Here is a 27966-nt window from a genome sequence, read left to right as displayed (position 1 = left end):
ACAGCCTGTGGCAGACTCCCACGTTATGAATACTGCAGCATATGAATAGAAGGGCATTTTGAGTTACTGTTTACAGATCTGAAGAGAGACCCTACTACAAAGACAGTGTGGAGGTTATCAACAGAATGGCTTCACAGATACTGCAGGGTCCATGTCAGAAGCCATAAGTAAGATATCTATGTATTCTGCAGAAAGCAGGGAAAGGAAGGATGGGACACAAAAATTTCAACTAAAGTCTAAAAGGGTAGCACTGGTATTACCAAGAAGGGTCATCATTTAAAACTACTAATGTGCACTTTAAAAGAGATGTGAAAAAAGGGTTACTACATAGAAAGGTTGTGGGTGCACAGAAAAAATAGTTTTCATGAAGAAGTTGAGGTATAAAGAACAGCTACAGGAAACAGACATAATAGAGAAAACAGTGAAGCTCCTTAACTATAACAGGGAGCCACAACATACACTTCAGACTATGCAGCTGTTAACTGATGGTAAATCTTCTATTTCTGAAATTAGGTTCTGAACTTTAGCAAACTGCCACAGTATCCCAATACAAGCACTTGGCACTTTTCACCAATAAGACACAATAAAATATACCACAGCCTAACCTAAATTTTCTGTTCTTACACAAAGAGGCATTTCTCAATATCTGCAATCTGTTCTTTGACACAGAGGGGAATCAGGCTTCAGACAATGGCAAAAGTCCTTACCATAACAGTAGAAATAAATGTACTGTTGCAAAGTCACAGAGATTATTTCAAATATATATATTTTTAATCTACCAGGAAAACTTAACAAAATTGCAGGGCATCTTTGGAACTGTAGAGCTGGGCATCCTAAGGCAATGTAGCAGCTGCCTCATGTTCTCAGACAACCGGTTAATCACTAAAGAAAATAACATGGTATGCGAGAGTTGTAAATATACAACATCTATGGAGGCAAAAATCTTGCACACAAATGAAGTTGTCAGGAACACCCCCACTGCATCCCTCCCAAATACAGTTCACTACACACACACACACTCACTCACACACACACACAGTCTTATGCTGAGGCTCTTAAAAGAAACCTTCCCAAATCACAAAGACCTCCAAAGCCACCTAATGGCAACGCTGCTCCTTAGCAATTTTATTTATTTATTTATTTATTTAACATTTGTTGACCGGGAATGTCCGACTAGGTTCCACAGAGCCTGTTTTCAGCGGAGGCCCGGGGAGAAATGCTCCAGATGCATGTCTTTGGAATTACTAAAGAACACACCGAAAGCAACACCAAACAACTCACATAATCCTACACCTAATTGTCAACCAAGTGCAAAGCCCAAAAGGCAAGCATGCACTTTACCAAACATGCTTGTCATTGGGGATTCCACTGTGCAACACACAGACACCCCACTCACCATTCTGGACAAGGAGAAGATAATCGTCACTTGTCTATCTGGATCAAGGCTTTGCAATATCACGCAAACATTCAAGTTGCTCCCTAGGTACCAATACGATTCTATCATAGTCCATGTGAGTGTAAATGACCTGAGACGCACCTCACTGGACTACACGAAAAGAGGCATAATGGATCTCGTGGAATGTGTCACAGATATGTATGAGCCTTGTAGTGAGCAGCATTCTACCTTCACCAAGGATGATGCCACAGTATGAACTTAAAATCATTAATTTTAATAATTGGGTTAATTTCTGGTGTCACTCCAGAAGGATCAAATATTTCTCAGCATGGGAGAACATGGTCAAAAGACTATGTTGCTTTGCTAAGGCTGTATTGCACTTGTTCCCCCTAAGCTTTCAGATACTGACTAAAATTTTATCCACCCACTTAGAGCCTTTTTAGGCAGTGCCGAAAGGACAAAACTACCAACATAGTGAAAAAGCCTACAAGCAACCTTAACGTGTTTCTGCTCAATGCTCAGAGCCTAAACAAAAAAACTCCACACCCTTCAAGCCCTTCTCACTCATGAGAATGAAGACATCTGTGCCGTGACCGAGACTTGGTTCAAAGCCATAGAAAGTACTCTGGAAGTGCAAAGCTACAGTGCCTTCCACACATTTAGACCAGCAACAGCACATAATGGGGTCAAAGGTGAAGGGTTTTCATCTGTGATAGCAAAAAACATGCCTCTAAGTTGGTTAAACAGGATGACACCACGGAACTCATCCACATACAAGTCACCATAGGTAAGGTCCCTCACCATATCACGGTGAGCTACAACTCACCATCTTATGTTCCTAGACATGGAGCTCATCCACATGCAAGTCAGTATAAGTAAAGTCCCTCACCATATCATGGCTAGCTACAAGTCACCATCTATGGTCCTAGAGTCTCATGACCCTTACCTAAAGCTGCTAGAAGTGCTCTCCATCCAATCAAACACCTATTTATGGGTGACTTTAACTACCCCTTTATAGACTGGGAAATGTGCACTAACAGGTACAATGGTTCCTGGACTTTATTAACACAAACACCATGGAAACAGTGAACGCTCAAACCAGAGGATTAAACATACTGTCTCTGGTACTCGCCAACATGAGAGAGCATTGCACCCCCCCCCCCACACACACACACACACACTAGTGAGGTCAGATCACAAAGCTGTCTCAACCCAGAAAATCCAGCTAAACCAGTAACAGTTAGGAACTATTCCACGCAAACTATATCCTGTTAAGTGACAGTTTGTCAAAATTCAAGGCTCTCCCCATCGCCAAGGCCACAGCTAACTATGCAGAATTATTCACAGAATCACTACACAAACATGTGAATGGCTGCATAAAGGCTGCTATACCTACAAGAAATAAACCCAAAACAAACACTAAAAACAAACCCGACTGGTGGAATCTTCACCTAAACAGGGTATACAATAAAAATAATAAAACTCATGGTCAAATTGAGGAAAAACAACTCCCTTAAAGGCAAGTGCTCTCTTATACAACTAAACAAGAAACTAAGAGGTCTAATTAAGTTCAACAAGGTTAACTATGATGTCAGGATAATCTCACAGTTAAAGGACAATCAGGTTTTCTTCAGCTATATCCAGAACCTTAGCAGTAACACAACAGTGTGTTGAACTGGTGGTGAATTGTACCAATCAGGATAACACAGCAAATCTACTGGCTGATAAATTCAGCTCAAACCTCACCTGCCCACCCCCTCACCAGGTGAAATCCCCTCCAACATACTTCCCCAAGCTATTAGCAGGGACCACGTACTGGCAGCACTCTCTAAAGCCAAGAACACTGTCACCATGGGTCCCAACAACATCCCCAGCTGCCTCCTGAACAGTCTAAAGCACGACCCTATCAGGATCACCCGAGGCACTGTTCAACTACAGCCTTGAAAGATGCTATGTTCCAAGTGAATGGAGGACTGCAACAGTCATTCCCTTCCACAAGGGCTGACCATCAACTGACCAAGAGAACTACAGACTAATCAGTCTAGTAAGCCTAATATGAAAAACCATGGAACAAATTAAGGATCATGACAACCTACAGGCACTGGACCCATCCCATTGTGGCTTTTTTAAGGGTAGGTCATGTCTACTCAACCTAGCAGACTTCTCTGAGAGGGTCGCCAAGGCAATGGATGAGGGTAAAACAGTACACACTGCATATCTTGACCTGGTTAAAGAATTTGATACAACACCCCACTCAGGTACTGTTAACAAGCTCTCTGAGCTAGGCATAAACTCTTACATAACTCACTGGATTGTTGGCTGGCTGACAGATAGGACTCATGAAGTTAAGATTGGTGACACCACCTCCACCAAGAGACCGGTCACCAGTGGAGTACCCAGGTCTCCATGCTGGGCCCAGTCCTGTTTGACATCTAATTCTCATAATTCAAGGCTAAAGTTAAAGGCCACTGGCTCACCAGGTTCACAGGTGACTGTAAATTGGGGGGTTATTATAGACTCCCCCAAGACACAGACAAATAACTGATGCCAAAGCCATGGCCTAAAACTCAGTGCCAAAAATGTATTATAATGCCCTTTGGAAAACTGTCAATGCATGTTAATTATTCCATCAATAAAACACCCATAAGAGTTGAGCCAGTAGTAAGGGATCTGGGAACATATGTAGACACCCCTAGGAGTTGAACCAGTAGTAAGGGATCTGGGAACATATGTAGACACCCCTAGGAGTTGAACCAGTAGTAAGGGATCTGGGAACATATGTAGACACCCCTAGGAGTTGAACCAGTAGTAAGGGATCTGGGAACATATGTAGACACCCCTAGGAGTTGAACCAGTAGTAAGGGATCTGGGAACATATGTAGACACCCCTAGGAGTTGAACCAGTAGTAAGGGATCTGGGAACATATGTAGACACCCCTAGGAGTTGAACCAGTAGTAAGGGATCTGGGAACATATGTAGACACCCCTAGGAGTTGAACCAGTAGTAAGGGATCTGGGAACATATGTAGACACCCCTAGGAGTTGAACCAGTAGTAAGGGATCTGGGAACATATGTAGACACCCCTAGGAGTTGAACCAGTAGTAAGGGATCTAGGAACATATGTAGACACCCCTAGGAGTTGAACCAGTAGTAAGGGATCTAGGAACATATGTAGACAGTAATCTGGCTTTTGACAAACACGTATCTAAGTTAATAAGACAATCATTCTATGCTGTCCGACTGATAGGTAAGGGTATGGCATTCCATGTCCAAGGAAGTTATATTGCCACTCCACGTGGCCATTATCAGACCTATTATGGAATATAACACCCACTTTGGCATGTATCTAACTAGGCACTTGCAACAGATAGAATGTCCACAAAAGTTTCTCATTAGGGGAATTGAGGGCACAATACCCTGTTCTACACTGATTGACTAAAGGCTCTGTCTCTGTATGCAGTCTCCTACAGGCTGCTGAAAGGGATCCTTGCCTGAGTTACAGGGTTCCACAGACCCAGCCCTGAGATCTGTTGTACATGTGCAAAACAAACAGCAGTAGAAACACTAGATCCAAGGATTTGGACTTCACTTGTGACATAAACAGAAAGTACAGTTTTATACCTACCATAAATGTAGATGTTCGAGTGTTCACACTGCTGCAGTCATCACACTTGGGTTATCCTGCCATCAGGTGGTCCCGCAGTCGGCCAGAGTTCCAAAGTCTTGGTCCGGCGTCGGTTGCTGTCGCTTCTTCCTTGACGTCAGTGCGCCAGGGGTATATGAGAGGCATCCAACGCCATTTTCTTCACTTTTTCTTGCCCCAGATGTCAGGTGCCCCCAAGTAGGTAGGCAATACATATTGCTAATAAAACATGTAAAAGGAATAAAAGGAATACCTTCAGTTACAAGCAAATACACCACAAAGGTTGTACAGGATAGAAAAGATATAGAAAAGTTCAGCTAGGTCAGAGGGGTGGAGGTAGGGTAACCTGGACTGCAGCAGTGTGAACACTCGAACATCTACATTTATGGTAGGTACAAAACTGTACTATGTTCATCGTGTTACACTGCTGCAGTCATCACACTTGGGTTGAATCCCAAAGCTAAGGATGGGTGGTGGAACTAAACAGGGTCTGGAGAGGCTAGTAGGCCCTGCAGAACTGCAGTGGCAAAGCCAGCTCTGGTTTTAGAGTATAGAGGTAAGTGATAGTGCTTGGTGAAGGTGTGCACTGAACTCCAAGTTGCAGCCTCCAAAATATCCTTGGTTGGTACCCCTCTGAGGAAGGCTGTTGATGTTGCTGTAGCCCTGGTGGAATGGGGCCTAATGTTACCAGGTACAGGTTTCCCATGGTGTGTGTAGCAGAAACGGATACAATGTCCTATCCATTTTGAAATGGTCTGTTTTGAGATAGCCTTTCCTTGTGATCCTGCAGCATAAGGTACAAAGAGCTGGTCAGATTCTCTGAAAGCCTTAGTTTTATCCAAGTAGTAACGTAATTGCCTGTGAATGTCCAAAGAGTGTAGGAGCCTTTCCCCTTTGTTCTGGGGGTTTGGATAAAAGGTGGGCAAATGAATGGTTTGGTTTAGGGCCACACTGGATACATCCTTTGGCATAAAGGAAGGGTTAGTTCGTAAAGCGACTCTGTCTTGATGAAAAATGATGAAAGGCTCCACTGCCATTAGGGCCTGTAGCTCTGAATCTCTTCGTGCTGAAGTTATTGCTAGCAGCAGGGCAGTTTTCCATGATAGAAACTGTAGATCAGCTGTAAAAGCTGGTTCAAAGGGCGGTAACGTAAGTTTTTCCAAAACAAAATTGAGATCCAAGTTGGTGTTGGTGCTCTCCGGGGAGGTCTTATGTTCTTTGCCCCTCTGAGGAACTGTCTTGGTAATGGATGTGAAAATATAGGAGGATCCGTGTTGTATTGAGCTGAAATAGCTGAGGTGTGGATCTTAATAGATGAAAAAGAAAGTCCTTTGTGTAACATCTCAGTTAAATATTGAAGAATCTGAGGAATATTTGGGACAAGGGGATTTTGGCCTTTAGCCTGGTTCCAGGCGCAGAATCTTTTCCATTTGTCTGAATAGGCTTTCCTGGTGCTGGGCCTCCTGGCCTCCAGAATGACATCCATCACAGCTTTAGAGAGAAGTGTTGACTGGTTGTTTAGGTAATTTGCCATGCAGCCAGATTTAAAGTCTTGAGCTGGCTGTGTAGAATCTGATTGTTTTGCTGAGTGAGCAGGTGAGGAATTGGAGGTAAAATCCATGGTGGGCCTTGAGCCACGTTCCTTAGTATTGGATACCAGTGTTGGCGTGGCCAGTCTGGAGCAATGAGTATCATTTATGGCCTCTCTAATCTGGCTTTCAGCAGCACCTTTGCCAGAAGAGGCAGTGGAGGAAAGGCATACACTGTCAGTGTTTTCCAACTGAATGAGAGAGCGTCTACTTTCCAAGCTAGTATGTAATATGTCCTTGTGCAGAATTTCCATAGTTGGTAGTTTTGGGGGAAAGAAAACAGATCTATGTCTGGGCTCCCCCATTTTTCAGTTATCATTGTGAATACCTGTGGATCTAGTTTCCACTCGTGAGGATCTATGATGTTTCTGCTTAGATCGTCTGCCAATGTGTTTTTCTTCCCTGGCAGGAATTGTGCTTGTAGTTGAACTTGGTAGGTCAGTGCTATGTTCCACAAGGTCATTGCTTGCCTGCATAGGGGGTAGGAATGTGTGCCCCCTTGCTTGTTTATGTACCACATCACTGTGGTGTTGTCCGTCTTTATTAGGAGTTGTCCTGGATGTAGGAGGTCCTTGAAAGCTGTTAGGGCATTTTGTACAGCTAGCATCTCTTTTTGATTGATATGTAGATGCCTTTGATCTGCAGACCATTTGCCCTGAATACATTGTCCTGCCATGTGTGCTCCCCAGGCATAATCCGATGCATCTGTTGTTATAGTTTGCCTGGCTGTGGATAAGGTGAAAGGCTGACCCTTGTTGAGGTGACACGCCTGAGCCCACCATAGAAACTCATGTTGAAGGCAGGGAATGAGTGGAATTATTGTTTCCAAGTTGTGGCTGTGTTGAGTCCATACACTTTTCAGGTACCATTGTAATTTCCTCATATGCGGTTTTGCAAATGGTATTAGTAGTATGCAAGATGCCATGAAGCCCAAGGCCTGCAGAATTTTTCTTGCAGGTAGTTGGGTCTTTGTTGCCATCATTTTGAAGTATTGAGTCAGCTGTCGTTGCTTGTCTGGCGTGAGATAAGCCATCTGGGCCGTTGTATTTAAGCTGGCACCCAGGAATATTATGTCTTGTGAGGGCACTAGTTTTGACTTCTTTTCATTTACTGTGTACCCTAGGCAACTTAATAGGTTTTTGACAAATGCCAGATGCTTTAAAAGAATGTCCTTGCTTTCTGCTTGAATAAGGCAGTCGTCCAGGTATGGATTTATTTGAATTCCTCTTTTTCTGCAGTATGCAATTACTAGTGCCAGGCATTTTGTGAAGACCCTGGGCGCAGTAGATAAGCCAAAGGGCAGTGCAGAGAATTGGTAATGGGTTGAACCTGCCATAAATCAGAGGTATCTTCTGCAATTTTTGTCTGATAGGGACATGCAGGTATGCCTCCTTGAGATCCAGTGTTACTAGCCAAGCCTTCTTGCCCAGCATGGGAAGAAGCTGCTGTAGTGTTAGCATCTTGAATTTGGGTACTTCCAGATATGTGTTTAGAATTGAGAGGTCCAGAATGGGTCTCCAGGCTTTGTCCTTTCGGGGAACTAGAAAGAGTCTTGAGTAAAATCCTTGTCCTTGCTCCTGTGTTGGGACCTTTTGAATGGCTCTCATATCCATGAGAGCTGAAATTTGCTTTTGAGCCTCTGCCCAATGATTTGGTGGCAGGTTTGGCATTCCTTTTATCCTTGGTAAAGTGTGAAAGTGGAATCTGTATCCTTGAGATACAATATTTAGGACCCATTTGTCTTTTGTGATGCTGTGCCAGTTGTCTGCAAAAAGTGCTAGCTTTCCTCCCAAGGGAGCTGCCAAGAGAGATTTGCTTGGCAGTCTGAGGGGTAAGTCATTGTGTTTGTCTTCTGATAGTTTGAGACCTGTCTTCTCCCCCTTTTTGGGTTGTGGCACCCCATTGTCGAGGCTGGTAAGAGCCTTGTGACTGACCTCTGCCCCTTGGGCATCTGTATTTGCCCCTCTGTGGTCTGGCAGAAGCTGGAAAGGACCAGTTTTTGGTTGGCCAATTTCTGCTGAAACGAGGGGGTTGAACCTGTAAAAAATCCTTGACCATCTGCATAGATTTTGCCTTATCCTCCATTTTCTTTAAAACCTCTTCTGCTTTTACACCAAATAAAACATCCTGCTGTAAAGGTGCATCCAATAACTTTGCTTTAACATGATCAGGTAAAGTTTGTTCTTTTAACCAAGCATGCCTACGTATGACAGACCCTGTCACTGCTGCTCTACAAGAAGCTTCCAATGAATCAAATCCACATTGCAAAGTATGTTTTCCCACTTGTTCAGCTGCATGCAACAAATCTTGCATTTCATTGTAATCAGACTGTTCTGTATGTGTGATCATTTTTTGTTTTAATCGAGACATCAAATATTGTTGATATTTCAGCATGTGAAACTGGCAATTTAAGGCCCTCATAGCTAGAGTAGCTGAGGTATATACTTTCTTTCCCCATCTGTATAGTGCTCTAGAATCCCTTTCAGAGGGTACAGGATTTTTAGCAATAGAGGCCTTAACCCCTTTGGGACCCTGGGAAATAGTTTCTGGGTCAGCAACAGGGCTTTTATGTAGGAATTTGTGAGAGTCAGGGACTCTGTAGTATCTGTCTGGTTTGACTGGTGCAGGAGGTAGTGAATCTGGGTTAAGGCTAGATTCTGAATAAACATCATCCACAATGTCTAACACAGGTGGAATAGCAAGTGGTCTGTGCTGGGGTAGTAAAAGGAACTCTCGGAGCCTTTTCTTAGAATCAGAGTAATCCTGGCTTTCCCAGTGGAAATGTTCCCTCATGGTATGTAAAGTTTCCCCAAAAGAGTACTCTTCTGGGGGAGATGCTGAAGGGATAGACTCTTCTGCATCAGAGTCTTCATAAGGGGGAAAAGAATATTCCTGTTCCTCAGAAGAATCTGAAAAAATTGAAACCTGGTCAGAGGAAGCATAGTCCTCCTTCTGTCTAGGCCTTTTATCAGGAGGGGGATGGGAACCCATGATAAGGGTAATTAAATCTTCAGCCATCTTAAGCATCTGTTTCTTAGGCATGGGGCCTTGTACTGGAGACTGCTGTACAGTCTTCTTTGTTTTTAAAGGGGTTTTCAGCTTTGCATAGGATTTAATAGTGAGTGTAGTCGGTCTGAAGACACCTTCTGCAACTGAAGGCGTTTCAACTGCACTGGAATCTCCTTCAGCCATGGAGTCGGAAGGGCCTAAAGGTAAAGGTTGTGGAGGCCTAGCAATCTCTGCTTGGGAATCGGATGCCACCTGGGGTTCAAAATCAGCGGTCGTCAGGGGCTGCGTAGGCGCCTCATTGAAAACCGGAGAACTGGCGATTGGCCTAGCAGAGGCCTCGAAGTCTGGTTTGGGTCTCATCTGCCTGTCCTTATCTTTGCGTTTTTTATGCATTCCGGTCGTTGGTTGCTCCGACGGCATGGTATAATTAAATTTCCTACCAAAATAATGTCGGACAAAATCAAACAGACATTTAATAGTACGTTTGTTAAACCTAGCACAAAACCGACAACCTGTGACATCATGGTCTGGGCCTAGGCAAGGAATGCAATAAGAATGAAAGTCCTTATGAGGTATTTGCTTCCCACAAGAAATGCAATTGTCAACTTTTTCTGACATCGGACTGAGGCAAGAAAAGGTTCCCCAACGGGGTACTTAGCTTTATTGAAGACTTCGGTCTGAAATTCGATTTGAAAATCTCAGGAGTCGGCCGACCGGCACTTGCGAACTGCTTCTGCTTCGGGCACCGCGCGGCAAGAAAGACTGAAGAAAATGGCGTCGGATGCCTCTTGTATACCCCTGGCGCACTGACGTCAGGGAAGAAGCAACAGCAACTGACGCCGGACCAAGACTTTGGAACTCTGGCCGACTGCGGGACCGCCTGACGGCAGGATAACCCAAGTGTGATGACTGCAGCAGTGTAACATGATGAACATCATGCTGGAGAGACAGATAAGGATCCATGCACTAAGGACTAGGCTCCCCATCCATGTAAAACTGATTTCATCTCTGATCCTATTCAAACAAAAGCTCGACAACTGGATTGGAAACTGTAAATCTACACCCCAGTCTGACCCCCATATCCCTTATGGAGGCCGTCAATAAGAAAAGTATTCTCCTAGCTAACACCCCTCTACAAATCCTTAGCTACTTGTCTACTAACATGCCCCCTGCAGTATATTTGGGACCCAAATATTTTGCAGTGCACAGCTAGGCTTGTAAGGACCCAAGTGTTTGTTACTCTAGTAACAACATATGAACTAGAACAAAAGAGATTAACTCATACTTGGTATTAGTACCTTCCTACAAGCTCCCTGACATAAAAATAAGATGTCACTTTCTCTCTGAACTGCTGACCAACTGTCAGTAGTCATATACAGGTTAGCACCAACCAAAATAACATTTTTGAATGTAGTTTGCTCAGAATCATTAATACATTCTACAGGATATTGTTTACTGTCTGTATTAGAACTTGAGTCTCTCTATAATAAGTTTTAATGGTTATGCACGTAACTCATTAACAACAGTTACTGAATAAGATCTTACCATTGGGAGGTGGCAATGCTTTGAAAACCTCATAGAACTGGGTCAGGTACATGACCATGCTGAGCTTATCTGGCTCAGATTCTGCTAGCATGTCGGAGACGGTCATAATTGGAGAGATTCCTAGTTCCTGCTCCGCCACATCAAAGGCTTTCTGGTTATTCCCTGCAATATCCTTTTCATCCAGTTTGTCAAAATTACTGCAGATTAACAAAAAAGATAAATCAGTGCAGATTTTTTTAACCATTTTTTTTTCAATGATATCTTAAAATCACATTACTGAGATAAGGTCATTTCGCACAGACTGTAGTTACGACTGTGTTGCACTACCAACAGCGGTAGTTGTGGTTGTTACACAGTCCACAGCTGTAGGTGTAACCTGAGGTACTTCAATGCACAGGGAATAATGTGCGAAAGAGTATTATAATGCATCCAAAAAGAACATCTGTGTGAGAGTACTCACTGTAACCATAGAAGTTTCAATAATCAGATCACCAATGCAATAAAAATCCTTTCCCAGGAGACTGGGTACAGATCTTTGTTAGTTCTTTTAGCCTGACTAAGAGCAATCAGACATGAACAGAGTGGTGCAAATTTTCTCCCACTGTAAAAGATGTCTGTATGAAGCTTGACTGTAAAAGGTAGGACAGTCTACACCATCCTCTATTTGATTTGGAAAAAGGCTTAAAAAGGTGGAGCTGGACCCCTTAACTGAACCCATCCATGTGCTGGGGTCAGAAGAGCTAAACTAGCTACAAGCCTTACCGAAGTCTATGATGGTAACACCACACTCTAGCCTAATTATTGATATCCACAGCCAACACAAGGAAACCTACACCTAATAACATGCACTAAATGTTTGTAAAACAATCCAATAAACACAAGAATCTGTCATTCGTCAAGTATGGGGAAAGGATGAAAAACAGGGACAGAGGTGGGAGGGAGTCTTACAGCACTGGTGAGCTTGTTATTCAAGCGTCTGTGAGTATGCCCCCCCCCACACACACACACACAACTGTACTAGGTTTATCATAAGGATCGCTGCAGCGGTAACATTCCTAATAAATGGAACAAGTACAAAAGCATTTCAAAACGCAGCAGGACTCAAGGCTCGGAAGGAAGATAAATGCAGCACAGAAAAGGCCTCACCAGCCTTATCTGCAAAGCCATGGGAATGTAGCATAACAGAGGTACGTTGCCTATATCTGCAGAAATCCCTTAAACTACAGTTAGCTTGGTTTTGTGAAGGGCAGTTCCTGTCTCCTTAACCTAGTATGCATCTTTGAAAAGATTACAGAGGCTGTAGACAGTGGTCACTCAGTGTATGCAGCTTATTTTGCTCTGGTCAATGCTTTTGACTCTATCCCCATTCTGATATTATTTAAAAAATAAACAATGTAAACCTCTGTGTTAACCAGTGGATTGCAAATTGGCTAGCCAACAGGTCCCAGGTTATGAAATTTGCTGGTACCTTCACTCAGCATAAAATTGGAACTAGTGCAATACCGCAGAGATCAGTGCTGGGCCCTCTTCTGTTTGTCAGTTATTTTGCAGACATCCAATTTGATATTCCTCTAAAACCTTTGCTTTTTCTGAGAGGTGGACATGAGCATTTTTAAGACGTGACTCCTTTCTTTATGATGCTCAAAAATACCCTCCATCCTGTTTTCCATTCATTCATGCTGCCCGAAGCCCACTCGGGCAGTTTTCTACTGCATTCTTTCAGCTGACAAAGTAGTCTGAAGAGCTATTTACATTGCTAGATGTAAGCCCACCAGGCCCTGTCACCACAAGGGGTATCACTGCATGTCCCCTTGTTTGTTGATGCACCATATCAGTCTGGTGTTGCTCATCACTATCTGCATGGAGTACCTGGTCTGAAAGCTGTCTTGAAAATCTGGTGGGCAACAAAGATGGGCATCATGTCTTTCATGTTTCTGTGTTCATTTCAGTTTTTCCTAAGCAATTTTCCTGCAACTTTTATTTCTGATAAGTGTATCACCACCATGCAATGTCAAAGAAATCTGTGGTCAGTGATTGAATAGGGTCTGGGCAACAAATGATAGGCCTGGAATCATCCAAACCTGGTTGCACACCAGAGGGAATTCTTCTTTCATGGCTAGGATGAATGCAATTTTGTGTGTCAGCTGCTGGCTGCACTGCTGAGACTGATTCTTAAGGCACTAATGGCTCATTCTCATGCAAAGCTTGGCCGGGGATGCTGACATGTATTCTTGGCCCTTTGGAAAAATTCTGGCAGTCACCTCCATTTTTTGGGCCGTCTCTTTACAGAAGTGGAATTACAGAATGTTATGCTGACGAGGTAATATCCTGCATATCTTGTTATTCAAGTCTGCCCCATGAAAAGCTTGGTGTGGGATGGAGACAGTCTAGATTTCTGCAGACGGACAGCTGTCCTGGTTGGCTGTACAGTCGAAGGCACAAGTGTAACATCTTCTGCTCCTTTTCCTAGACATAATGAATGAAGCAGCTGACTCTGTACAGGCTACACATGAATTCTCCTTTTCTTCATGCAGTAAAAAACACATCTTTCTGTTTCATAACGACTTTTGGTGCACTGGAGTGGCCACATGACAGAGAAAAAAAAAAAGAAGAAATAGACACATTTTGGAGAAATATTTATGAAGACCCTGTGGAACAAAACAAAGATACTAAATGGATAGAAGTAGTAAAAGAAAGAATAAGACGTTCAAATGCATAGGATATGCAACGGGATAAAGTAACGGCCAGAGAGATTGAAACATAGTTAAGAAAAGCTGCTAATAGGAAAACCCCAGGCTCAGACGCAGTACCATAGCTTCTAGATAAAAGTATTAACATCTTTACATGAAGATTTAGCCATGAGTAAGAACTATTTATATGCACACCTGAAGCAGAGACCAGCCTGGTTAACAACAGGAAAAACAATGCTCCTATTTAGGATCGAACCTGCGAGCTATCATAAAAATTACAGACCAATAACTTGCCTTCCAACAACATATAAACTATACACTGGAATTGATGCCAACAGAGTTTATAGTAATTTAGAAGAAAAGTCAATCATGGCACTAGAACAAAAGGGTAACAAAAGAAAGTCATATGGAGCAAAGGATCATTTGTTGTAAAATAAAGTCACAGTGGAGAACTGTTAAAAAGGGAAGAATCTAAGTATGGTATGGATTGACTACAAAAAAGCATTTTATAGTATCCCACATTGATGGATAAAAGAGTGCTTAAAAATGCATAAGATACACTCTACACTGATCGATTATATTACAGTGACAAACCACTCTGCAGTTAAGCCATGATAAAGGACAAATTATTATTCTATGGGTAAAATTCAAAGGGGGATATTCCAGGGTGACTCTCTTTCACCACCACTCTTTTGTCTTGCCCTTAACCCATTAATCTGTCTGCTTAACAGATTAGGTCATGGCTATAATTTGGCTCCCAGAAAACAACGGATTGTAAAGACTTCGCATCTTCTTTTTGTAGATGATTTAAAACTGTAAAGCTCATCAGATGAGGAGCTGAAAGCACAACTGTAAGTGGTCAAAACTTCTTCAGATGATATAAGAATGTCATTTGGTCTTAATAAATGTGCAAAAGCAACCTTTAAAGCAGGAAAACCGCAGCAGCAAGAAAATATCAGTCTGGGACAGGAATGTGATATGTAAGGTATCAGTCTGGGACAGGAATGTGATATATAAAATATCAGTCTGGGACAGGAATGTGATATGTAAGGTATCAGTCTGGGACAGGAATGTGATATATAAAATATCAGTCTGGGACAGGAATGTGATATATAAAATATCAGTCTGGGACAGGAATGTGATATATAAAATATCAGTCTGGGACAGGAATGTGATATATAAAATATCAGTCTGGGACAGGAATGTGATATATAAAATATCAGTCTGGGACAGGAATGTGATATATAAAATATCAGTCTGGGACAGGAATGTGATATATAAAATATCAGTCTGGGACAGGAATGTGATATATAAAATATCAGTCTGGGACAGGAATGTGATATATAAAATATCAGTCTGGCACAGGAATGGAATATATAAAATAGTCTGCGACAGGAATGTGATATATAAAATATCAGTCTGGAACATGAATGTGATATATAAAATATCAGTCTGGGACAGGAATGTGATATATAAAATATCAGTCTGGGACAGGAATGTGATATAAAGGAACTTGAGCAAGAGGGAGTGTATAAATATTTGGGAACTGATGAAGGATCAACAATAAAACATGAACAAATGCAAATAAAACTCGGTAAGGAATATCTTAGAAGGCTTAAAATAATACTAAAAACAGCACTGACATCTAGAAACAAAGTCCAAGCTATAAACCAATGTGCTCTTCCTGTCCTAACTTATAGTTTTGGACTGACTGACTAGCCCCAAAGGACAGTTTGAACAGGAATACAAAAAATTGGCGCATACCAAGACTATATATTCTCTGTTCTCAAGGAGGTATAGGGCTCCTTGAAATTGATTATATGTACAGATCTGTGATAGTGAGACTGTATACATATCTGTTGACCTCACAAGATCCAAACATAGTGAAAGTTTTGAAACATGAGCAGAACAAGTCTAAGATAACTTCCTGCTTAGATTGGCAGAAGCATATCGGCGTCAAGCAGGAATAGAAATCAAACTAGAAGTAGATAAAAAGTCAGGTAGCAACTGAATGTTGCAAAAAAAACAAAAGAATGAATATACGATGAAGGATCAGATAAGAAGGCAAGAAATGTGGAAAATGCATAAATATAGCTGCAAGTATAGAAAACTCTTGGAACAACCTCATGTTAATCAGGATCAAATGCACGAATGGTTAAGAAGAGGCGAATTCAAACCGAAAGATGAAAGGTTAATACTGGCGGCCCAAGGTAGTGGACTACAAACATATTGGTTGACTACAGTGTCTAATGTAGAGAGAGACACAAAGGCAGAAAAGAGGGCAATGTGGAAGAAAGGTACCCAGACAGTCCAGTAGTAGTAGGAGCAATGGGTCTTATAAAAAAGAATTTACAATCATACTTAGATATGTTAATGATACACATAATTCCATACGAATTGCAGAAGTTGTCATTACTGGACACATTGCGGGTGCTGCAAAGAGCACTTTTGGCTGATATCAAAGATTGAAACAATACTAATTTCATGAACTTTAATCATACTTTGACTTAGGAACAGGGTCCATTCCCGTAAAGGTATTAGAAACTCAATAGTCTTGGAGAAATTAAAAAACAGAGAAGTAAACAGGTGATGGATGCCGACCCTGCTCATCTCAGGTTTTGTCTGTGAGCTCTGTGTACAGCGTTGGGCAAACCAGCATCCTTCTTGTACATGGTCACCAGCAGGGCATTTTTTAGCAGCAAGGGTAAAACAGTTTGCAGTGCCGTCATTGTCATCACTGTGATTCTGATAAGTTTGTTTGTAAGGAGCCCCCTTTCTATTCTAGGAGTCCCCTTTCTATTCTAGACAATAAAAACAGTCTCAAACAGTCCCCCATGGCCTTCTTTTAAGAAGGATTAGAATTTACAGTCCTGCTTTGCAGAAGTCAAATTAAAATACGAGTTGCCATGAAAATCTGATACTAATGAAGGGGACACATACCTAAAGGGGTGAGAACTTTCACACTGATGTTCAGTACATAACCCAGCTGAGCTCAGACAGAACCAAATTACTTAGTAAAAAGGAAAGGTAGAGGGGGGAATGGGGAAGGGTAGGGCGGAGAGCCAGACACTCAGTGCTGAGTGTTACTAATACTGATGGGCAGGGATCTGTCATCTGATCCTCTGCGTGTTACTAATGCTGATGGGCAGGGATCTGTCATCTGATACTCTGCGTGTTACTAATACTGATGGGCAGGGATCTGTCATCTGATCCTCTGCGTGTTACTAATACTGATGGGCAGGGATCTGTCATCTGATCCTCTGCGTGTTACTAATACTGATGGGCAGGGATCTGTCATCTGGTCCTCTGCGTGTTACTAATACTGTTGGGCAAGGATCTGTCATCTGATCCTCTGCATGTTACTAATACTGATGGGCAGGGATCTGCCATCTGATCCTCTGCATGTTACTAATACTGATTGGCAGGATCTGTCATCTGATCCTCTGCATGTTAGTAATACTGATGGGCAGGGATCTGTCATATGATCCTCTGCATGTTACTAATACTGTTGGACAAGGATCTGTCATCTGATCCTCTGCGTGTTACTAATACTGATGGCCAGGGATCTGTCATCTGATCCTCTGAGTGTTACTAATACTGATGGGCAGGGCTCTGTCATCTGATCCTCTGCGTGTTACTAATACTGATGGGCAGGGATCTGTCATCTTATCCTCTGCGTGTTACTAATACTGATGGGCAGGGATCTGTCATCTGATCCTCTGCGTGTTACTAATACAGATGGGCAGGGATCTGTCATCTGATCCTCTGCGTGTTAATAATACTGATGAGCAGGGATCTGTCATCTGATCCTCTGTGTGTTACTAATACTGATGGGCAGCGATCTGTCATCTGATCCTCTGCGTGTTACTAATACTGATGGGCAGAGATCGGTCATCTGATCCTCTGCATGTTACTAATACTGATGGACAGGATCTGTCATCTGATTCTCTGCATGTTAGTAATACTGATGGGCAGGGATCATTTATCTGATCTGCTGCGTGTTACTAATACTGATGGGCAGGGATCTGTCATCTGATCCTCTGCGTGTTACTAATACTGATGGGCAGGGATCTGTCATCTGATCCTCTGCATGTTACTAATACTGATGGACAGGATCTGTCATCTGATCCTCTGCATGTTAGTAAAACTGATGGGCAGGGATCTGTCATCTGATCCTCTGCATGTTACTAATACTGTTAGGCAAGGCTCTGTCATCTGATCCTCTGCATGTTACTAATACTGTTAGGCAAGGATCTGTCATCTGATCCTCTGCGTGTTACTAATACTGATGGGCAGGGATCTGTCATCTGATCCTCTGCATGTTACTAATACTGATGGGCAGGATCTGTCATCTGATCCTCTGCATGTTACTAATACTGATGGGCAAGGATCTGTCATCTGATCCTCTGCGTGTTACTAATACTGATGGGCAGGATCTGTCATCTGATCCTCTGCACGTTACTAATACTGATGGGCAAGGATCTGTCATCTGATCCTCTGCGTGTTACTAATACTGATGGGCAGGGATCTGTCATCTGATCCTCTGCATGTTACTAATACTGATGGGCAGGGTTCTGTCATCTGATCCTCTGCGTGTTACTAATACTGATGGGCAGGGATCTGTCATCTGATCCTCTGCATGTTACTAATACTGATGGGCAGGATCTGTCATCTGATCCTCTGCTCTACTGTATGCCCTGCCATTGTCCCCCCCCCCCCCAAACTTGCTGTCAGTTTTTATACACCTTATTTTGATTGCACTGATCTGTCTGGGACTGTTTTGAATAAAATGACATTCTTTGACTGGGGTAATTCTTGCAACATTTACAGAAAACAGGGTGGAAAAGTTGTTTCAATGACTGAAACACATTGCCTTTCTCTTTCAGTTTCTTAAAAGTGTCTTTGTAAAGACAGCACAAAGAGCAGCCCCTTGTTTGGGGGTGTATTTGTTAGGTGCTCCTTCATATCACTTAGAGCCTGAATTCTGATCTAGGCATACCCTACTGACTACCATGTCAGTAGTAGGCCTGCCTACTGACTAACATGCCAGTACTAGGTGTACCTACTGACTATCATGCCAGTACTAGGTGTACCTACTGACTACCATGCCAGTACTAGGCCTACCTACTGACTACCATGCCAGTACTAGGTGTATCTACTGACTATCATGCCAGTACTAGGTGTGCCTACTAACTACCATGCCAGTACTAGGCCTACTGGACTACCATGCCAGTACTAGGCCTACCTACTGACTACCATGCCAGTACTAGGCATACCTACTAACTACCATGTCAGTACCAGGCCTGCCTACTGACTACCATGCCAGTACTAGGTGTACCCACTGACTATCATGCCAGTACTAGGTGTGCCTACTAACTACCATGCCAGTACTAGGCCTACCTGACTACCATGCCAGTACTAGGCCTACCTACTGACTACCATGCCAGTACTAGGCCTACCTACTGACTGCCATGCCAGTACTAGACATAGCTTCTGATTACCATGGCAGTATTAGGCCTACTTACTGACTCCCATGCCAGTACTAGTCACACATACTGACTACCATGCCAGTACTAGGCGTACCTAACTACCATGCCAGTACTAGGCCTACCTACTGACTACCATGCCAGTACTAGGCCTACCTACTGACTGCCATGCCAGTACTAGTCACACCTACTGATTACCATGTCAGTACTAGGCCTACTTACTGACTCCCATGCCAGTACTAGTCACACCTACTGACTACCATGCCAGTAGTAGGCCTACCTATTGACTACCGTGCCAGTACTATGACTACCTGCTGACTACCATGGCAGTACTAGATGTTCCTTCTAACTACCGTGCCAGTACTAGGCCTACCTACTGACTACCATGCCAGTACTAGGCGTACTTACTGTCTACCATGTCAGCACTAAGCCTACCTACTGACTGCCATGTCAGTACTAGGCGTACTTACTGACTACCATGGCAGTACTAGGTGTACCTACTAACTACCATGGCAGTACTAGGCTTACCTACTAACTACCATGGCAGTACTAGGCCTACCTGCTGACTACCATGGCGGCACTAGGCATACTTACTGACTACAATGTCAGTAGCAACCTCACTAGCACACGCATGTACTGCATTGTACCCTCATTGTACGGCATGTTTCCTGCTCATCTGGTAGTCCTGTGTGACAGGGTTTCATCCTCTATTTATCTGGCCATGTCCTCCATTAGCTTAATTATATGACTTTGATAGTGGAACATGTGATTTTTGACAGTTTCTTTTCTCAACCCAAAACTGATGAAAATTATACACCTCCTTCCACAGTACAGCACTCTGCTTTCCCTAACAATGGGGAGGGGCTGAATCCATGAGCTAGCTAGCTTAGCTCCCCTAGAGATATCCAGGAAGACCAACAGCATGCCCCACTATAGCATTCTTACGGAAGTAATTTGTCCAAGACACTATGAAAGTGATTTAATTTCCTAGAAGTAGGAAGTGGGAGGCTGTGATTACAATTCCAGTGAGATGTTGTCAAAGGTATCCCTGAATGCCTGGACCACAGGTGGCTAGTCAGGTGTTTGGGCTCTTGAAAACCCAACACCTAGGCATTATTTCTATGACCATGACAGTTCCTGAATAGCCCATCTAAAATGTTCTATCCTCAAGTTTATTGTTTCTTTAAAGGAGGCATTGTCAGGAAGAGCTAAAAGTAATGGTGTCTTTGCTCTCACCATAATATTCTACGGGAATGAATCTGGTAAGAGTACAGGAGATTGTCCTCCTCTTTGTTGGTCTCAGATGAGTGCTCCAGTGAGGGGTAAATATTTCTTTTGGCCTGAGGAGTCAGCATCCAATGTGGAGGTGGTTGGGATTTGCATAAATATCGGGTAGCTAATTGTCACACCACCACCACACATTCTTCAGAATATTTTCTATAATCAAAGAAAGCAGGGGCTGAGGCAGGTTGTCAGCGATACAGGCATCCAATAAACAGCACTGGTCAAGCCAAGGACCCAAAAAGTGCAGGTAAAGGCCTGAACAGTGGGACTGCCCTGCTACAGTTGTTTAAGTTACAAAAAATGTCAAGATCTCCATCACAGGCGTAGATGGAGTCACAGAATAGGAAGAAAGAATGTTCCTGCAAAAGCCTGGCAGCCCCAGTAAATGTCTGAGGCTGTTGTCTATCACTGCTGCAGCAGAAACACAGATGCTAAGCTAGGTTCTGAAGTGCTATTCCCATCGTCGGCATCCAGACAAGAGTCAATCAAAGGGCAAAGACTCTGTATGAGAAGGTGCCTATACCTGGACAAGATGCATGCACTTGGGGGAAAGTGTCTGGACCTACAAATGATAAGATGCACTTCTCCAGGGCCACAAACCCTCAGGGTCTAGTAATGTCTCACCCTTGAGACTCTAATTATAGTCTTCCTTGTTTTCTTTTTTTCATTTTTATGTCTAAATCTTTCCACTGCAAAGCTTGTGTATGGTTCTCAGTCTGAGAAAGACAGATGCCCCTTGTCCCAGTGTGAAGACCTTTTTGTGCTCATTAAAAACTCTCAGATTTTGAGATCTGCATAAAGCTGTAGTTTTATTATTGGTTTCACACTGTCTGAAAAAAGTGGCCTGGTGATCATCACTGGGAAAAAAAAAGACAAGTCTTGGAAGATGAGATACATCTCCTGAAGCCACACTTGCTGGTGAATTCTTCCAGGAGCATCATAGGTCATGGGAAAAAAAAATTTACAATATAAGCTGAAATATACTCAAATGCAATAATGACATGCAGGAAAATTTAGCCCCAAATTAAAACAACTGTAGCTCTTCAAGCTTACCAGCAAGGTACTAGATTAGTAGATTCACATAAAACAGGGGACAGCTTACATCGTTCAGCAATATAGTGGGAAAGATGCTGCGGTCTGTCCACCTATTCACAGCAGAGGTTCCTAAAGATGTTCTCAGCATGGAAAAAGTAAACAGCACTGCTTGCAGATGTCTGACTGAAGTCAGGCCAGAAGAACTGACATCCACACATCCCATAAATAAGAGATTTTACTACAGTGATTGTTCTGATGAAAATCTGGATAGTCTATTGTGCTGTACTAATCTAAGGTTTGGGGACTGCAGAATTTTAGTACATGAGACTGACGGAAAGCACATCATCCAAGAAATAAATATTGTGCATGCTGCACAACTGATTGCATACCAACTCTGTAATGCCATTCACAAGCCTGAACATGAGAGTGTTACACTGTTGTAAACACTGGGTATGGGATAGTGTTACAGCACACTCACTGTGCCACACCATGCACAAGACAAGAGAGTGCTACACTGTTGCAAACAGTGACATAGAACAGCGTTGCCACACACTCACTATGCACACCACGCACAAGACAAGAGAGTGCTACACTGTTGTAAACACTGGGTATGGGGCAGTGTTACAGCACACTCACTATGCCACACCATGCACAAGACAAGAGACTGCTACACTGTTGTAAACATTGGGTATGGGGCAGCGTTGCAGCACACTCACCATGCCACATCATGCACAAGACAAGAGAGTGCTACATTGTTGTAAACATTGGGTATGGGGCAGCGTTGCAGCACACTCACTATGCCACAGCATGCACAAGACAAGAGAGTGCTACACTGTTGTAAACACTGGGTATGGGGCAACGTTGCAGCACACTCACCATGCCACATCATGCACAAGACAAGAGAGTGCTACACTGTTGTAAACATTGGGTATGGGGCAGCGTTGCAGCACACTCACCATGCCACATCATGCACAAGACAAGAGACTGCTACACTGCTGTAAACAGTGGCATAGGACAGTGTTGCCACACACTCACTGTGCCACACCATGCACAAGACAAGAGACTGCTACACTGTTGTAAACACTGGATATGTGGCAGCATTGCAGCACACTCACTGTGCCACACTATGCACAAATTTGGCAGAAGGATATTACTTCATGCGCGACTGTGAGTACAACTGTCCGACAATAATGTGCTTTCCATTTGCCAAGATCAGTGTTTCTGCTAAACCTACTGAAAATATTTGGTACTATTAAACATCGTGATAGAAAGCAAGTGATACACTGTACAAAAATTGGTTCTAAACTATTCCATCATACAATGCATCCATTACTAGAATATGCAGCCATGTAATTTATTGCAACACTATACTGTCTTTCAAAAATCTAGTGCTAGCTAGCGTTGTCGCCTCACAGTTAAGACATTGCCTGTTCGATTCTCAGTTAGAGCGTTTTCTGTGTGGCGACATGCGTGAATGGGCATTCCTTCGTTGAAGGTTGTGCATTAGGCCCGGCAAGCCAGCACATAAAAATCTACTGCCAATCATTAGCGGACCGGATTTCCGCTGTGGCAACCCCCAACCGGGAAAAGCCGAAAGACACAAACAAACAAGACTATATTATGCTGCAAAATGTCTGATGCTGGGAAATGCTGCTGTGTAGAATATCTAGAGCTAGAGTATGCTGCAGTGTAAAACAGCAGGTGCTAGACTATGCTGCAGTGTATAACAGCTGGTGCTAGACTATGTTGCAGTGTAAAACATCTGGTGCTAGACTACGTCTGCAGTGTAAAACAACTGGTGCTAGACTATGCTGCAATGTACCCAATATGGTACACACTAATAATACAACAGAACAGATCTTTTAAATTAGTAGGCTGTGTTGCCAGTTGTGCATTACTAAATTCTATCTGAACACTGTAGCTTACATGCTCATAGATGGTGTTGATGTTTAATATTAAAGTTGTGTGGCTTTCATGCTCACTAATGGAGTTGCATTTCTTGAACCAGCTGAATGTGGTACAGTTTAGGTGACCACTGAGGAGTGATACAGTATGTATGCCCATGGAAGGTTATGCAGTTTATAAGCCCACTGTTGATATGATCATGGAAGGCTGTGAGGTTATGTGCCCACTAAGGGTGATGCAGTTTACATATCTACTGAGGGTGATATAGTTTACATGCTCATGGAAAGTTGTGGAGTTTATGTGCCCATTAAACACAAAGTGGTTTACATGGTTGGTAGGGATAAACCAGTTTACAGGCTCATGGAAAGATATACAGTTCACATACCCACTGAGTGGTGCACTTTACATGCCTGTGGAAGGGTATATAGTTTATGTGCCCATTAAACACAAAGTGGTTCACATGGTTGCTAAGGATAAAACAGTTTAAGTACCCACTGGGAATGGTGCATTTTACACGTCTATGGGAGGTTGTATAGTTTATGTGCTCAATGAAGTGATACAGTTTACATGTTCATTAACTGTGTTGTAGAACTGCAAAATGACTACACCCAATAAAAGATGTCATGTGATTATGTAAGAAAACGAATGCAAGCACTTTACCTTACTTCATAAATGCGACTGCTGCCATATGAACAGTTCAAATTTGGAAATGGACTACCACCTTTCAAAGTTCAGCATGGTGTATGACTAATGCTGGGATGTCATGCTAGTGTTCAGTTGACAAGATACTGCACCAGTACCTGGATACTGTACCACTGATTATATGGATACTGTACCACTGGTTGCCTGGATACTGCACCAATACCTGGACAGTGTACCACTGTAACCTGGATATCAAACAAAAGGTTAGCTGGATACTGCACCACTGGTAACCTAGACACTTCACCACTGGTTAACTGGACACTGCACCACCACCTGGATACTGTGCCACTGATTACCTGGATACTGCACCACTACTTGGGTACTGCACTGCTGTTCAGCTTTCTGGACAGTATTCCACTCTGAACTTTACACTTGGAAGAGCATGATAACACCAATAAAGTTAGTAAACAGGACTGCAGAGCAGCCACCACATATAACAGCAATGTTGCCATTACAGAAGTGCAGTACAACAGTGCAGTGATGCACAAGATGGGGTAAGTTAGTGATCACAACTGATAACTTTTACTCTGTTCATTTTGCAGGCACGAACAGTGGTATGCAGTGTCAAATGACCGTTTTCACTATGGTTGGCTGAGTTACAAGCAAATTAGTTAATCCTTTTTGAAAACTGAATACCAAAAAGTATAAGTCAGAAACCATGAAAAAAAACAGAAACTTTTTTCCCAGGGACAAGCCTCCCTCCAACACCATGTGGCATCAGAGAGTTGGACACCCCCCCCCCACACACACACAGTCCATAAAATTATATATAGCAAACACAGTTGCACGACAGTGGTGAAAGGTCGAAAACACTAAAAGCTCACTGCTGGCTCACACAGTCCAAGTAACTGAGGTTAAACCAACCACAATCTAAAATCCAAAAAGTCATTAATCATAACAAATAGCAATGAAGTGTAGAAATACCCAGACTTCCAAGATGGCTGCACACTGATCAACAGCATAATTACAACTCTCCCACTATGAAAGCAGAAACTGAGAAAAAGGACTGCCATTGAAAATTCACTTACTTGCTAGTAAATACACTGCCTGGATGCTAGCAAAGAAGACATTTAGAAAACCTGAAAGAAAACCAACCAGAAAATGTGAAGAGAAAAAACTGTCTGGGAAGGATTTTTGCAGCTGTTCAGCAAAAAGCAGTTCAAACTTCAGCTTTGGTTCAAGAGATGGCTTCCAGTAATTTAGAGGAAAAAGGTAAATCAAATGTACTCAGATGTGATCAAAATAAATTAAACATTGAAAGAATATATCTATTCAAACAGTAAAAGACTGGAAAAAATAGAAGAAGCTTTAACTAGCCATTCAGATGAACTGATAAAACTGCAAACATTTCTCAGGAAGAAGTGTTTTAAAAACAGTAGAGTCAGAAGACTGCACAGAGAAAACCTGAGATTTTCTGTTGTACCAGAGAAACTGTAAAGAGCAGGCTGTATTCATTTTATGTTATTCTAAATCTTTTGGTTTAAGCACTTGGGCTTCAAACCAGTTGTTTTACATTAAGAAGGTTTGTGGTCTGCACTGTTGTGGCAGGACAGGTAGCTTACATCCTTCTAAGCTGGGAATTGCGGTCTGAAGGTTCAGTTGTCTGCTATTCTAAAAGTGTATTAGTTCTGGCTTAAGCACTTGGGCTTCAGGCCAGTTATTCTACATTAAGAAGGTTTGTGGTCTGCACTCTTGTGAGAGGAGAGGCTGTATTCTCCTCTTCTGAGCTGGGAATTTCTGGTCACAGGCTTACTGTGCCTGCTTATTTGAACTGTTTCTTTCTGAAATTGGTGTGCCTTGTTGCTGTAGCATAGACCAGATTCAGGCCTGCTGAATCTAGCTTTGTTTGTATAACTTGAGCACTGATCAAGGCCATCTTTTTTTGGAGAAGGTTCCCCTGCACCCTACTGGCAGGAGTGTGCAGTTAGAACAAGTCTGAATGAAGACTGCTGGAACAGGGCTCAGTTTTGAGCTTTTTTCTGGTTAATTGGGTAACTTGTTTAAATCAGTTTGTTCATTTTCTATTGTTTTATATATATATATATATATATATATATATATATATATATATATATATATATAAATTGCACTTTATTCATCTGTTTTTACTGTATTTGTGTTTCTTCCTTCTTTATTACTAGGGGCATTGACTACAACTCTGAACTGAGATATATAACAATAAGCATCTTTTTCTGTGCATTTAAAGTTTTTTTTATTGTATCTGCTTTATTTTCTGAAAAAAAACTATATATATATATATATATATATATATATATATATATATATATATATATATATATATATATATATATATATATATATATATATATATATATATATATATATATATATATACTTCTTTCCCACCTTTCTATGCTAGTATAATCCAATTTTCAGGTTAGTGCTGAATTCAGGGCTGTGTTACAAGTTTCTGTGTTTGCCCATACCTTACTTGGATAGAAGAAAGTTTCTCTGTTCTCCTGTGAGAGAAGAGAGCTTTGAGCAGCCTATCTGTCCTTGGAGGAGTGGTTTCAACCCAGAAATTAGTAGTTTATTTGCCATTTTGGGCTAATTTCTATCTCTTTCATTTCCCTGCTATAAAAAAATGCATTTGGGCGGTTTTGCGTGCTGGGTAGCACCGGTTAGCTAGGATATAACTATTCCTGGCTCCACATAGTCTCCTCTTCAATTTTTCCCTTGGAACTAGACAAACTTTCAACTTAAGCACTCAATCCATTAATTTCTCAGCCCGGCACTTGTTCAAAACTCATAGCAAGCATTTATAAACCCTAGCACTAGGCTCCCCTATACTGTACAGAAGGACAACACTCTCTATTCGACCTTACCAGCTATTCAGTAAAACAGTTCACTGTACCTATCTAGGCATGTCCAAAGGGCAGTTACAGGTGTACTCTCCAGTCCAACTGGTGAATCTGGCCATTTTTAGGCAATGTTACAACTGTCTCATGTACACAGACAACCCTCTCCTCCTACCTCCAAACACTAATACATGCAAGAGATGCAATTATACAGCCGAACTGGAGGCTAAGTTCTCTCAACCCAAGACTGGATCAGACAGTCAAGAGGGGAAGGGAAATACTGGCATCACACCACCAGTCTCACATAGACCCATTAAACCAGCACCGGCAAAAAACACACAAATACACAAAAACAAACTCAGTGGCTCTAAATAAAAATCTGCAAAAGCAACAGAAACCTCCAAAGCAGACATCCATGCAACCTCCACTCCCCTAACACAAACCATGTAACACATAATTCGCAAAACCAGCGTGCCACACAATCACAGGCCTTAAGGCAAAATAACATACCCAACATACTACAACAAACAGGAACTAAAGAAAGACAAACTAGCGAAAAAACAAAAAGACAGCTTGGAAACACCAAAGCAAATTCTCTCTCAGTTTAATGAAGCGCTTTTCGTCTTGCACATATGGCAAGACTTCATCAGAAACTGAACAAACTTCAACACAAGCAATATATACACACCCTTTTTGTCACATGACACTTCTAATTAAAATCTTATGTCTTAAAGGCTAGACACATTATTTCCTATCCACATTCATTTTTGTTCACAGCAATTGATTCAGTTGTTGATGATAGTCGGGGGGGGGGGCGCTTACACTTTTACTCGAGCAACTTGAGTTAAGTTGGCAAATATGC

General features: G+C 42.3%; 1 protein-coding gene across 3 annotated transcripts in view; it reads right to left on the bottom strand.

Moving 5' to 3' along the window:
• Positions 1 to 27966, bottom strand: part of LOC122806293 (F-actin-monooxygenase mical1-like) — a 1110237-nt gene that overhangs the window by 329480 nt on the left and 752791 nt on the right. For all 3 annotated transcript variants that reach the window (XM_044076589.1, XM_044076591.1, XM_044076590.1), the window contains exon 13: positions 11184 to 11380. In XM_044076589.1, the coding sequence (XP_043932524.1) occupies positions 11184 to 11380 (197 nt within the window). The remainder of the gene's footprint in view (positions 1 to 11183; positions 11381 to 27966) is intronic.

Source organism: Protopterus annectens, chromosome 7.part0 (genome assembly GCF_019279795.1).
Source record: "Protopterus annectens isolate FY-2018-M chromosome 7.part0, PAN1.0, whole genome shotgun sequence".
NCBI classification, from domain to species: Eukaryota; Metazoa; Chordata; order Ceratodontiformes; family Protopteridae; genus Protopterus; species Protopterus annectens.
The sequence above is the reverse complement of the archived record's forward strand: the minus strand, read 5'-3'. Positions and strand labels throughout refer to the sequence as shown.